General features: G+C 37.2%; 1 protein-coding gene across 10 annotated transcripts in view; it reads right to left on the bottom strand.

Moving 5' to 3' along the window:
* DCAF6 (DDB1 and CUL4 associated factor 6) overlaps positions 1–13,511 on the bottom strand; it is a 176,142-nt gene that overhangs the window by 78,838 nt on the left and 83,793 nt on the right. For all 10 annotated transcript variants that reach the window (XM_036757209.1, XM_036757212.1, XM_036757204.1 and 7 more), the window contains 2 exons: positions 11,790–11,909; positions 9,425–9,685 (listed from right to left, as the gene is read on the bottom strand). In XM_036757209.1, the coding sequence (XP_036613104.1) occupies positions 9,425–9,685; positions 11,790–11,909 (381 nt within the window). The remainder of the gene's footprint in view (positions 1–9,424; positions 9,686–11,789; positions 11,910–13,511) is intronic.

Here is a 13,511-nt window from a genome sequence, read left to right as displayed (position 1 = left end):
GTTTTCAAAGACTGCATTATGTAGGTGTTATTATCCAAGGGATATTTTACATTTGTTTTCTCTCCACGCTGAAAAAAAGCATCCTCAAAAGTAAAGCTACAAACAGAGCTCACTAAAGAATATCAGAATCTTGACCTGTTAACTTCAATTTGAAATTTCAGCTTATACTCTGTAAGACAGTGAAATAAAAGTAACAAAATCAAATCAGAAATACATACACACATATTTACAATGTGTTCATGCATATATAAAACACATCTTCATGAAAAACACGAGGTATATATAGCCCACAAACCAACTGCCAATGAGCAGTGTGAAGTTCAGAAGGTCATTTAAGATCACTTAAAATTTAACAGAAGTGTCAACACTAGCAGTGCCTAGTCTGTTGTTTTGCCAATGTAAATGAGTACCTTTGGGCTGAGCAACAAAAGAACTTGGCAGGAAATTTACTCCTTGAATTCCTAAATGTCTTCCCTTGTAAATCACTAGGGGTATCTCATTCAGGGATTAGCAGAAGGAATAAAGGCAGTCAAAGCACAGTACCTTCTACTACAACCCAAGTTCAGGTGCTTTTTAACTTGTGTATGGACTCAATGAATGTTCTCAGAGCTCCAATTCTACCTTAAAACTTCCTGATAAATTCCCCATGTATAGCTCTGATCATACTGCACCTCCTGCTCCCTCAAAAATGTCTAGTAGTTCCCTGCTGCCTATGAAATAAAGTCCAGATTCCTTAGCTTAAAATTAAATCCTTCTTCTTCCTGCCTTATTCTAAATTCAACTCCATTCAGGAAACATTTATTAAATGCCTACTACGGGGAGGACAACGTGCTAAGAGTTAGGTGAAATGAAGTTTGTCCCTAATCTAGTAGAGTTTATGTTCTAGTAAAGTGATATGACACATACACAAATAACCATAATAATAATAATAAATAATAATAATAAGTAGGGAAAAAAGTTAAACAAAGTGCTATGTGATGTCTAAGGGGAAAAAGTCATTACTGTAAGAAATGGGAGGATGAGTTTTGTTTCCACAGAACTAAAGGTGTGCTTCCCTGCCCTCTCCCACACCAGCTTTAGCAGAGACCAGGCCTCAAGGTTGGTCAGGTGAGAGGTCAGAGGTTTGTATGCATGTGCATACTTTTTGAGAAGGCAGTCTGGGGAATTAGAGAAGGAACCCACTTGAACCTGTTCAAGCTTATCTGGGGTCTGGTCTTGGTCAAGAATCCAGGCCTACTGATTTGCATCATTTGCATATGTTAAAGAGGGAAAGTAGGGGAAGTAAAAGAATATAGTTTAATCCTAAACTAAGACAAGGAAAATCTAATTAACTTCACTTTTGCTTCTGTATCTTATTATCCTATTTATATAAAATGTATAACCTAGGAAAACTATGTAAAAAAACAAAGATTGTAAACTAACCATGACTCTAGCAGGAGTGGAGGGAATGGTTACCCCTGCTCCTGCAGCTGTATCAGTGTGAGTGTTCCCGCGAACACTACACCCGCTCTCCTGGGGAGCGTAATAAAATGCCTTCCTCTGCCCACTCTGGTCCTGAGTTCTTTGGGTGTGAATGGGCAAATCACATGGATTTTCCTAAGGTCAAGTGAAGGGAAGCAACAGGCAGCGGAAGCTCGCCAGGCTTACTCCTGGATCTTGTCTTGGGGTGTCCTGTGATCCCACTGCGGTGTTAAGAGGGCTACCACTCTGGATTCCCTTGGGGAACCCTGTGGTCTGCACGGCCTTCTTAAGGGGACATCACATGGGACTTCCGGCCCTGTCTCGGGAGCCTTGTGATCTTACCGCCATCCTAAGGGGCCATCACTTGCGTCTTCCTTAGGGTCTGACCCCTAAGAGGCCCTGTGATCCCCACAGATTAAGGGATGGCTACCACTTGGTCTTCCTCTGGGAGTCCTGTGGTCTGTACAGCCTTCCCTAGGGATTACCACAGGGTTCTTCCTCAGGACTTTGGCCCGGCCTAGGAAGTCCAGTGATCCCTAAAACCATGTTTCTCACATTACCAATTTGGGATGGGAGAGAGGGAAGGCTTCAGGCAGTTGTCATTTGGTTCTAATTGTAAAGCATGAATATGCATTCACCAAACAAATAGGAGTGGCATTTTAGGAACAAGGGATAGCAAGAGTACAGTGATCCACCTCTGTGTATGTGTGTTGCAAAAGCAGAAAGGCTAAGAAGAGAGGCATCCTTTCAAACTGTCCAGGGTACATAGAGAGCAGTATGAGATAAAGGTGGAAGAATAAGGCAGTGCCTGGTTATGGAGGGCCAAAGAGTTTGGAAAAGGCAGAATCGGCAGGACCCCGTAACTGCTTAAATATGAGAGGAGAGAGAAGGATGAGCTGGATGTAATCTAATTAACATCCCCCAAACATACTCTTCATTTTCCAGCAAGGTGCTTTGCTCTTACCATTTCCTAAACCTGAAGGGCCTTCTGTCTACATCTCTACTATTTGATGTCCTCCCACCCTTAAAGGCCCAGTTCAAATGCTACCCATTCAAAGAGCCTTCTCAAGTAGCCACAAGTGATTCCTCTTCCAATCCTAGTGGTTGCTCTCACTCTTCTTCAGTGACTATAGAATTGTAATGGTAATCAGGGCAGGACTTTTTTGTTGTCTTCTCTTTTGGAATGCTGAGGTAATCAAGTATCTTTGGTGAGTCTTGCCTTTCAAATGTAATGACAAGCAAAATAGGACTTTTCACTGTTCTTTGTTTGAATGCTTCTCAGCACAGAGGTAATCAAGTGCCCCAGGGCCCTGAGTAGGGTATATAAGATCTGAGGTTGGAGTTTTATTTTGGGGGTACACTCATTGAAAGAGTGACAAGACTCTAGGCAAGCCGTAGAAAAAGCTCTGCCCCCTTTGACAAACCCAGACAGATGATGGTGCTTCTCTGGTAACTATGTATTACTATGGATAGACTATTTGTGTTATTTGATCTGTTTATATAATGTATGTGATCTGTAATTTCTGTTTGTATTTGCCCTGACCTTCAGGAGGCTGATCTTTTCCCTCTGAACTAAGTGAATGACATATTAAACTGAGACTATTAACCCTTTAAAGTTGCTTTCCTTAGAAAAACAGATCAAAGAACCTGTGTTGGCAGCCCTTCTACATGCTGGTGTTTTTGATCTTACACAGTCACAGTAGCTGTTAGCAACACTGTTGTTACAAGAACTTAATTTGGCTTGCCTTCTTCCTCTTTAAACAATCTCATCGTTGGTGTGAATATTCACAGTGATGACTCTTCTGGTACCCAGGCCTCTTAGGGCCTTCCACAGAACTTCCATTCCCAAGTCTTCTGTGTCTCCATTCTACCCAACTCAGTCACAGCAGGGTAAGACACAATCTCAGGCTACTGCTCTACCTTCCAAATTCCAGCTTTAAATCCTCTTCTCCAATCACAGTCTCCTATCTTCCTGCCTCCTGTCTCCTGAGCCTGCCTGTTTTCCACCCTCACTGTGAATTCCATTAGCCCCTTCCCATTTGTACAGTCAATGACTTTAGGACTTATCTCTCTCAGCTGAGCTTTTTGCCAGCCAATTTAATGATGCATTTTCCTCTACCCCGTTAAGTCTGGAGTCCCCGTGTCTCGACCTTCTGTCTTTACTCTTTCCACAGGTTTGGGCAGAGCAGCAGTCTCCAACTGCTGCCTCTGCTTACTCACCAAATATTCTCCAGCCCTTTGCTGTCTAACTTGACAATGACCACCTCTCTATTCAAATTAATCTTCAAGGTCCCCAGTGATGTCTCTGCTGCTCAATCCAATGGTCTTTTCTCAGGCCTCATCAGCCAGAATATTTCTGCATCGTTTGATTCAGGGGACCATCTGATCCATGCCTCATCACTGGCTTTTAAGAGAAGAGCAGAAAAGTGAAGTAGAAAAACTGAGAGTCAAAAAACCTGGGTCTGAATCCCATTTCTGGTGGTGTCAAAGTACTGTATAAATGTGAGCAGTTCTGATTACAATTTGAAGAGACCGTGCTGTTCTGGATTTCTTATCTTTCTCACTACAGTTCCTTGGTTTTGGGTTTCTCTCCCTCCTTCTGGCTTCTAAAGGTAGGCCTTGCCCCAAGGCCTCTCCTTGTTCTTCTTCTCGGTCTATGCATACTCTCTTTCCATGCCATGGCTTCCCTTATCACTACCATACTAAGTATACCCAAAACCATGTATCTGACTGTGTTTCAGTTTCACATTTCTGACTATATTTAAAAGATATCTATACCAGAATTTTCTGTTAATTTATCAGACTCCAAACTGAACTCATCAGCTTCCCCCCTCCTACTTCAACCTATAACTTGTCCTCACTCTAACCTCTTTATTTCTGTCTATAGCACCACCATAATTTCAGTCAACAAGGGTTAAAACGCATCCACTGAGATGCTGGTTGCTGTTGTTTCTACCTTGGTCCTATCTCTCTCAATTGTCCCCTACCTTCCACTCATGTCATCACTACCTAATTCAAGCCTCCATCACCTCTCATGCAGCTAGCACACTATAACTGCTTCCTAAATGAACCCTCTACTTCCAGTCTCTCCAATCTCCAATCCACTCTTCACAGTTGCCAGAATAACCTTTTAAATATAGAGGTTTAATTCTATCACTTTTCTGATCAAAAGCTTTCATGCATCCCCACCGACTGCAGGACAAAGTAAAAGAACCAAACATTAAAGACCTTCTACAATCTAGCTCCAACCTCCCTTCCCAGGCTTTTTTTTTTTTATGCTAGTCTATTTCATCCACCCAAAGGGACTACTTGCCAGGAGCCCAATAAAGAAGATTCATATTTCCTCCTTTGCTATATCACAGGACTGTACTAAGGACTCAGTGAATCAATGCGTGTAAAAGTGCTCAGTAAATGATAAAGTATTATGCAAATACGCAAGTGAAATGAATTCTAGGAGTCTCTTCTTCCCCTGATCTTTCCCTGTCCTCTCCTACCTCCAGGTATTTGCACAAACTGTTCTCAACACCTGAAGCACAACAGTTCAGCATCACCTCCTCCTGCTAAAGCTGTTCACTGTCTTCAAGACCTTGCAGACACTCCCTCCTTCACAAAACTTTCCTGATTCTACCATCTCAGAGTAATACTCACTTCTTGGGTCTCTTGGCTTGTATATGTTTATCTCATTCAAATACAAATGACAGCTATTTATGTCATGTTTATACCCTTTGATGTGAGCAGCCTGATGGCAGGGAATATTTCTTTTTTCTAATTCTTTAATTCAAGGGCCATACATATAACAAGCATTTAATAAATATTTCACTAAACTGATAATTCTGAAAGACAGAGTTCCTACTTGGTTGGAGGGGTTTGTTTTACTGAAGTGTTAGAGTAGTGTAGTGGTTCTAAAGGTCCAAACTGACTCTCTGAACTTAAGACAAGAATACCTATAAAAAGGTAAGTTGCCATGTATGGTAATCAAGAGGTATCTATAGCTATACTTTTGTGAATATTATGTAGGAGATTAAATGATCAGATTTTGAATGGTTCATATAATGTATGATGTATAATCATTAAATGTTTAATGAATAGTTAAAGTTTATTCATAAAGCGAACATATTTGCTTACTGATTCAGATACGGCCAATCGATCCAGATTTTCTGTACTGTCCTTTCCAATCACAGAAAGTTATAAAGATTAAAGGAAAAGTTTCTCTTGACTAGAGATGAAAATAAGCCAAATAAACTATAATACAGTAACCTGACTCTTTCATCTAAGTATTCCGGACTGTAGATAAAAAACAACTACATTCACTTTTCTTTCTGTTTCTTTTTCATTATTTCTGTCTTTTCAACAAAAGAAACTTTCTAATACAAAGATAAAATTACATGAATCATTTCTTGGATTATTATTATTTTTTGTTTCTTGGATTATTTTGAGAGGTGACTATTTGACTAGATTTCTTGCCATTAAATTCTATTCTGCATACTGATGGAAAAAGAAGTTAATGGTATAGTCACATAGTTGGTTTTGAACAAAATATACTATAATGGATTTATGTTGCTATTGGTCCAGAACTATGATTTCATGAATTTGGGGAACTTCTGGTGGTCAGCAATTTGCCAATAGCATAGTTTTATGGATTTGCTATTGGCAAATTGCTGACCACCAGATTTGAAGTCAGGAAGACCTGGTTTGAAATACTGCCTTAAGTGTTAGGTTTGTGACCACAGATAACCTGATATACTCAAGTCCTAGGTATGTGACCACGGATAGCTATCATTTAACCTGATAATACGCTTGGGCAAATCCATGCTATCAGGTTAAATCTGGCCCTCTGACCACTATACCAAATAAGCCTCTCTAATGAATTTAAATGTATCAAACACTTTTTATAGATATTTAATTTTAACTTGTATTATTTCAACTCAATATTTTCCTACTCGTTTTACATATAGAATACAGTTTTTATGACCTGAGAAGAAGACAGCTTCCTTTAAAGGTTTAAGGAAAAAAATAACATATAACAACTAAATTGACTTGAAACTTTGGGATGTGCGGCTTTAGGCAAGAATGGTTTGAATACTTAGATAATAGAAACTTTTGAGGAAGAATGAGGCTGATAAAATAAATGAGTGACTGAACATGTGGCATTTAAGCAACTTTCCACTAAACCAGTCATAATGTAGTTTGAATGATCCAACTGTGCATTTAGAAGCAAATTTCACTTTTAACCAGTGCCTAGAAAAGGGTCTAGAATATAAGAGATAAATACTTGATTGATTAGCCAAATGCCCTGAATCCTTGGGCAGGCAAAGGAGGAAGGAAGAGATGAAGTCTCGAAGGAACCCAGGAGCTTTGAAATAGGACCTAAGCTACACCAAGAGATAGGCTTTAGGAATTTTTCCTTAACCTAAAGAAGAACCCTTAAGACATTTTCTCTTAGACCCATGTCTGTCTTGATTCTAATTTGGGTTGGTAAGGGTAGGAGGTGGCTGGGCTAGACTCAGAACTTGTATTTGCTCACCATTTTGATTCTTCCCTGTCCACAAACCCATCTGAATTTAGATGGGATGGGAATAGAAATGGAGAAAGGAAAGTACAAACATAAGGGGTCTTCCTGTTGGAACCTAGGCCTTTGTACACATGTAGGATCTTAAGTTTTATCAAGTGAATTACAGGCAGTTTATATTGCATTCATTATTGTAGGGAAATCTAATAAGCTGTAGTACAGTGGTATCCCAGTAAAGCTATTTTATGGCTGTTTTTGCTAGCTTCCTATTTCATGTCCAACGGTTCTCTAGTTTTAAAATAATGGTGATTATTTCATCACAAAAATAGCTTATATGCTACCTGTCCCTTTGGTACATTTAATACAGTAAATACTTCAAGGCAAAAAGTAATTTATCAATATAAACTGATAGCAATCTGTTTTAAATACATATGACTAAAAATTCAAAGGGATTTTTTTTTTTTAATTTTCAGAAGCATTAATAGAAAACCTCCTCTAAAGTCCTACTCTCAGGTCTTATAAAAATGACTTTAGGTTCTTAAAGGCTGTTCAAGTTACAGCACGTTTCATATCAAGCTAGAAAAGCTTGAATAAAGGACCACTAAAAGACTAAGAGACTATGTGTCTTGTCATCTGAGAGCCTGCCAAGCTAAATTCAGCAAGACTAATCATTGATCAACAGGCAATGAATGGGGGGGTGGCAGTGGCGGGGTGGAGAATAGAGTGGCACAGCAATTAATGAAGATCATCCTCTAAAGAATAAAGAGAATTGCAATCTGTGTTGGTGGAAGAGGTGCCTGAAGCAACGAAATCACGAATCCTTGAATAATTAAATTAAATAATTGAGCTGGGGCACTATTCAGTAAACATCTAAATCCCTAGACTGTATAACCTCCTTGATAGATTACCCTGAAAATAGATTGAGCATAAGCTTTTTAATACTGCTTCAGAATGTCACTTACTTTAAAAATGACATTTGCTTAATTTTAAAATGTTTTGTGTAATTGCCAAGTTTTTTAACAAGTATGAAAATCTGCCCTGAAAAATTAACTTTATAGATTTTTTTCTTCTTAGAAAACTTTTTATTTTATGCCCTTAAGTTAGAAATGTAAATAGATTGTACTCTGCTGAAAATCTGATTTTGGAAAATGTCTTTGTGGTCTACAGACAGATAAAATCTACAAGAAACCTAACAGTTTCTACAAATGGTTCTGGCTTTTATTTCCAAGGAAACTGACATTAAATCACCAAAAAGGGGACACTGATGAAATAGAGCTTATTTTAAAACACTCCATTTTTTGTGATCCAGTGTCAGTTTCTATGGAAGCAAGAATAAAAGTGGCATCATATAGCTGAGCTGTTAAGAATTTCATAAGTTTTAAGTTGTGCCCGAAATTCTAAATAAACATTTTATTTGCTTTTAAAATGAATAGTTTAAAACATAAACACATGGGGCATAACTGTACTAAATATAGAAGTGTTTTCGGAAAATGCTTTAACACATACTTACCTGTTTGATGGTTTGATTTTGGCTTTTTGGTGGGGATTTTAGGGAGGAATAAGGTTAAAAAAAAAAAAGCTGTGATGCTGAAGATGGCCATGAAAAACTAAGGTATAAGGAAATAATCTGGTACATTTTAATAGGGTCTGGTAGTACACTTGTTTTCTGATATCAGGTACTAATAAAACAAGCATTTATTCCAACACAGTTAAAGAAAGGGCAAAATATTCTTTAAGTAGATTGTATAGATTATTTTCAAGACAAAATATTATAATATACTGGTAAGGAACTACAAAACAATACCATAAAATGTCATTCTTTCAAGGATGATAATTAGGATTATAAAAGTACACCAAGTTTAAAAGAATGGGACACTATCTCTTTAATAGAGAACAGAGATAAAAACCAAAGCAGACCTCAGGAGATAACATTTGGATTTACAGTAACTGTTGAGTAAAACACTTCTAAAATTATAGTAGCATTCTCACTACCTTGTGACACCTGTCGTCCTTGGGAGCATTACCTTCATAAAAATGGAAAGTTTCTGCCTTTTGTTACAGATAATGGAAATTAGGTACACTGTGTTATGGTAACCTTCAGTCAGCCCTCCCCTACTCAATTAAGAGAGAAAAGTAGTAGTGGTTGTTTTATTTCTCAAATGGGGAGATTAGCTTTCTGTAATTAAATCTAATTTAGAACATTACTATTAAAAAGTATCTTCTTTCTAGAGATTAAAAATATTAAGGAAACAGATGCATGTACACACATTTAACATAAAACTCACAATTTCTGTGAAGTAATATGTACACACAAATACATGTCATTCTGGTTAGTTACTCTAGCAAGTATTGATGAAAATTTTTAGCATCTTCTAAACATATCCTAAAATGGAAAAATTCTCATTATTAGAAAACATGACAAATCACTGCCTACTTAGAGTATATTGTTCTCACCAGACTGATGATGTGTATGGTGCCCAGAAGCTTCTAAGGACAGTCTCTGTTCAGTGTCTGGAGAGGAAAGCAATGATGTCGATCGAGGGCTTTCTGTGGAAGATGATGTTGAAGGCGCCTGAGCCGACACAGTAGACGATGAAGACGACTGAAGAAACTGTTCTGCAGGAGTGTCCACTTCCATTGCAGTCTCACCCACTTCTAATTCAGCACTTGATGGGCCAGTAGGAACAGCAGGAACATCTGACTGATTTGTCCCTCCTTCAATTAATACATATTCAATGCAGATTTAAATTAAAAATTATCTTTCTGAAGCCAGAAACTGTAACATGACATCAGGAAATAGAAGATGGGGGGAAAAAGGAATACTATGGTTTCAAAGATGACAAAACCTTCAGTTGATTGGGTCAGTTTACTAAAATTGACCAATTTGGTGGAAACAAAATCAGTCTAAATGGCCCTACACAGAGAGTCCAAATGGTTGCCTCCCATTAATGTGAGAGCTAATATGTAATGTGCTGGCCCAAGTCTATGAACATAAATGTTAACAGTTTTAATAGCAGAGAGACAGATTTACAATGACATAGCCCTACATTATTATCCAATGCCCCTTATGAGCAATGGCATCTAACTGTTAATGATCAAAATATACTTAGAGGTACAATCACCTCAGGTCACAGAGTCCTGGTCCTGTTCTGCCCCCAGTTAGCTAAGTGAGCTTGGGCAACTCAGCTGACTTCAATCAGTGTCAGGCTGCTCATCTGCACAATGAAGGTGTTGGATCAAATAAACTCAGAGGTCTCTTACAGCTCTATACATATGATTCCATGGCTAAATGATGTCCATACTCCCTGTCAGTTCTGATGTTATAATTAGTTCACATTTTGTAGCTAAAAAGCCCCAAACAGCATTAAACACACGGTTCAAAATTTTCTAGAACTGAATAATTAACTAATCAGCTATTAACTCATTAAACATTAGTAGGTTAAGAATATGTGAAAGGAGAAAATAGAATAAATGGGGGCAGGATAGGATGGAGGGAAATATAGTTAGTCTTTCAACACTTGACTATTATGGAAGTGTTTTATATAACTACACATGTATAACCCATATTGAATTGCTTGCCTTCTCAATGAGGGTGGGTGGGTAGGGAAGAAGGGAGAGAATGTGGAATTCAAAGTTTTAAAAACAAATGTTAAAAATTGTTTTTACATGCAACTGGGAAATAAGAGATACAGGTAATGGGGTATAGAAATCTATTTTGCCCTACAAGCAAGTAAGGGGGAAGGGGATAAAGGGCGGGGGTGGATGATAAAAAGGAGGGTAGACTGGGTGAAGAGGTAATCAGAGTGCATGCCATCTTAGGGGGAGGGGAGAGATGGGAAGAGGATTTCAAACTCAAAATCTTGTGGAAATGAATGTTGAAAACTAAAAATATATAAATAATTAAATAAATAAAAGAATATGTGTAGTCATATAAACAACACAAATCTGAAAAGGATGCGGTCTCATTTGTTTCCTAAATCTCAATTTGGTGGGAAAAATCTAGAAGGAAGGTTGGTTCACAGATTATATAGAATCACAGAATCTAAACTTGGAACCTTTGAAATTATTTAATCCAAGCCTCTAATTTTACAGATGAAGAAAGTTGAACCTCATAGAGGTGAAGTGACTTATTTAGTCACACAGGTAGTAAGTGGTAGAACCAGGCTCCTCTAAGTCCTATACAGTGCTCTTTCCAACTTTTCCCATAACAAAAATGCACATGAGTACCAGTAACATTTTCACAATTAATTTCATATTAACACTCATTCTGGACACTGTCTCAATGACTATGACATGTTTAAGATTAAATACAGATATACACACCTCCTAAACCAATTCATCACATATAGAAGGAAAAAAAATTAATGACCAAAAAATTAAATGGCCAGTTGATTTAAAAGACAAACAGTATAAAATTGAGCTAGATTTTTTTTGTTTGTTTGAGGATTTGAATAATTTGAACTATATTTAATAACTAAAGAAGATCATGGAATCATGGAAGATATAACTATGAGAAAGGCCTGTTTGCAGTCTCCTATTTCTTACAAAACGGTTTAAACTGCGTGATCTCAGATTTTTATGTTTTCTTTGAAAAGAACTAGAGAAATCAATAAGCAAAAGGTGGCATCTCTTTCCCTCTCCAATTAGAATTTTAGCTCTTGCTGCTCCCAATCAAAACTTTGGAATCATAGGCAATATGGTACTAACAAAAACATGTTATTGTAAATCCATCTCTCTACTTATAAAAATAGTTTCATTATTTTTCACCTTGATAGTTTCTCTTCGGTAATTTTTTGAAAAATGTAATAAAAAAATTTACCTCTAGACCGAGATCGTCCTCGTCCTCTGTTGCTTTGAGCAACTTCACTAGCTTCTTCAAACCATCTTGATAACATATCAGACATCCTCTGCATCAATGATACATTAGGACTTTGCTCTCCTATAATAATAAAGTATTTCTAAATCAGTCAAGATCTATTCTTTCAACACAATTACCACTGGAAATTCCTAGAGGAACACTCAAATAAAAAAAGAACCACGAATACATTGTATGGAGAAAAATACACTCTTTCACTTAGAGAATCAGTGAAACAATGAGATACGTTTTTATTATAGTTTTACCATGACTAAAGTAACTAATAAAAACAAGTATTTAGTAATAGGTAACTAAACCTTACTTGTATTTGAGGTATATAAATTCCATAGATTTATCAACTAATGCTTAAGGAACTGGTACTACTATTTCCTTTTCTTTACAACTGAATTTGGGGGCTTAGAAATAAGATGTCCAATATCCTAATACGGTGGCAGAAATGACGTTCTTTCTAGTCTTAATTAATCCCTGTCACTTGCATACTGTAGTGATATTGAAAAAAATACTGAAATATAAAGTTCTAGGAGATAATATATTATCCATGTTTATCATAGTTCAAATTTGTGTACTATTTATTGTTTATAAAGCAAGTTACTTACTGCAAATCTACGAGGCACATAGTACAAATATGACCCCCATATTACAGATGTAGAAACTTTCAGAGATATAAAGGCACTTGCCTAAATCACATGGCAAATAATGGCACAATGAGGACCTGAATCAGGTCCTCTAATTCCAAGTCCAGACCTCATCTTATATCAGATGCTACCATTCAAGTTTATAAGTATTATAAAAATGGCGCAGTGATTTTAAATACGAACGCATTTAGTGGAACATACTTTGGTGCTTTAAAGTCTATCACCGAACACTATCTCATTGTTACTATTCTGGCTTTGCAGGTATGCTTACATAACAGACAAAAAATGTTTTCGTTAAAAAAGAAAAGGAAAAAAGTCGATATTTCTTATTATTAGTATATGTTAGGTGTTTCTGTTATGCTTTTTTGCTTCTTCTCTCTTAAGAATCCATACTATTAATATGACAGAACATCAAGGTTCTCTTCATGCTTTCAAAGGGGGAGGAAATTACAAGAGAAACTGCTATTCTAGAAATGGTTCTTTCCAACCAAAAAGGAAAAGGCTACTGATGTAGAAACAAGAGAAATACCTGGGGCAAGGAACATCATACTATTTTGGAGACTGTGAGAGAAAAGGAGAAGAAAACTTGTCTTGGGCTACCATGAACCCTCAGTTTCATAAGAATTGATTTCAAAGGCTTCAGAGTAAGGAAAGATCTAATGATCCAATCTTTTTCAGGGAAGTCAGCCCAAGTAGGAGGGAAAGCTATTAATGAAATTCTGAAGACTGAAGCCAAAATAACTTTAATGAGTAAGAAAAAAAGGATGCTGCCTAAAGAGACTGAAATGGAGGCATAGGGAGCTCAGGGGCAAACTCAAACTAAAAGACATTTACAGAAGAGAGAAACAAGATCAAATGACTAGGGATGAATGCATTAGAGCAGTATTAAGACTACTGAAGTACAGAATAAGCAGGAGCTGACCAAAAGTGCTAAAATCAACAGAGGGTAGTTTTTATTTTTTCAGCTACTTGGGAAGCAAAGGACAAAGACCACTGCTCAGGGTCAAAAGCTAATCAGCTCTTCTTTTGC

The sequence above is a fragment of the Trichosurus vulpecula genome, chromosome 4 (genome assembly GCF_011100635.1).
Source record: "Trichosurus vulpecula isolate mTriVul1 chromosome 4, mTriVul1.pri, whole genome shotgun sequence".
NCBI classification, from domain to species: Eukaryota; Metazoa; Chordata; class Mammalia; order Diprotodontia; family Phalangeridae; genus Trichosurus; species Trichosurus vulpecula.
The sequence above is the reverse complement of the archived record's forward strand: the minus strand, read 5'-3'. Positions and strand labels throughout refer to the sequence as shown.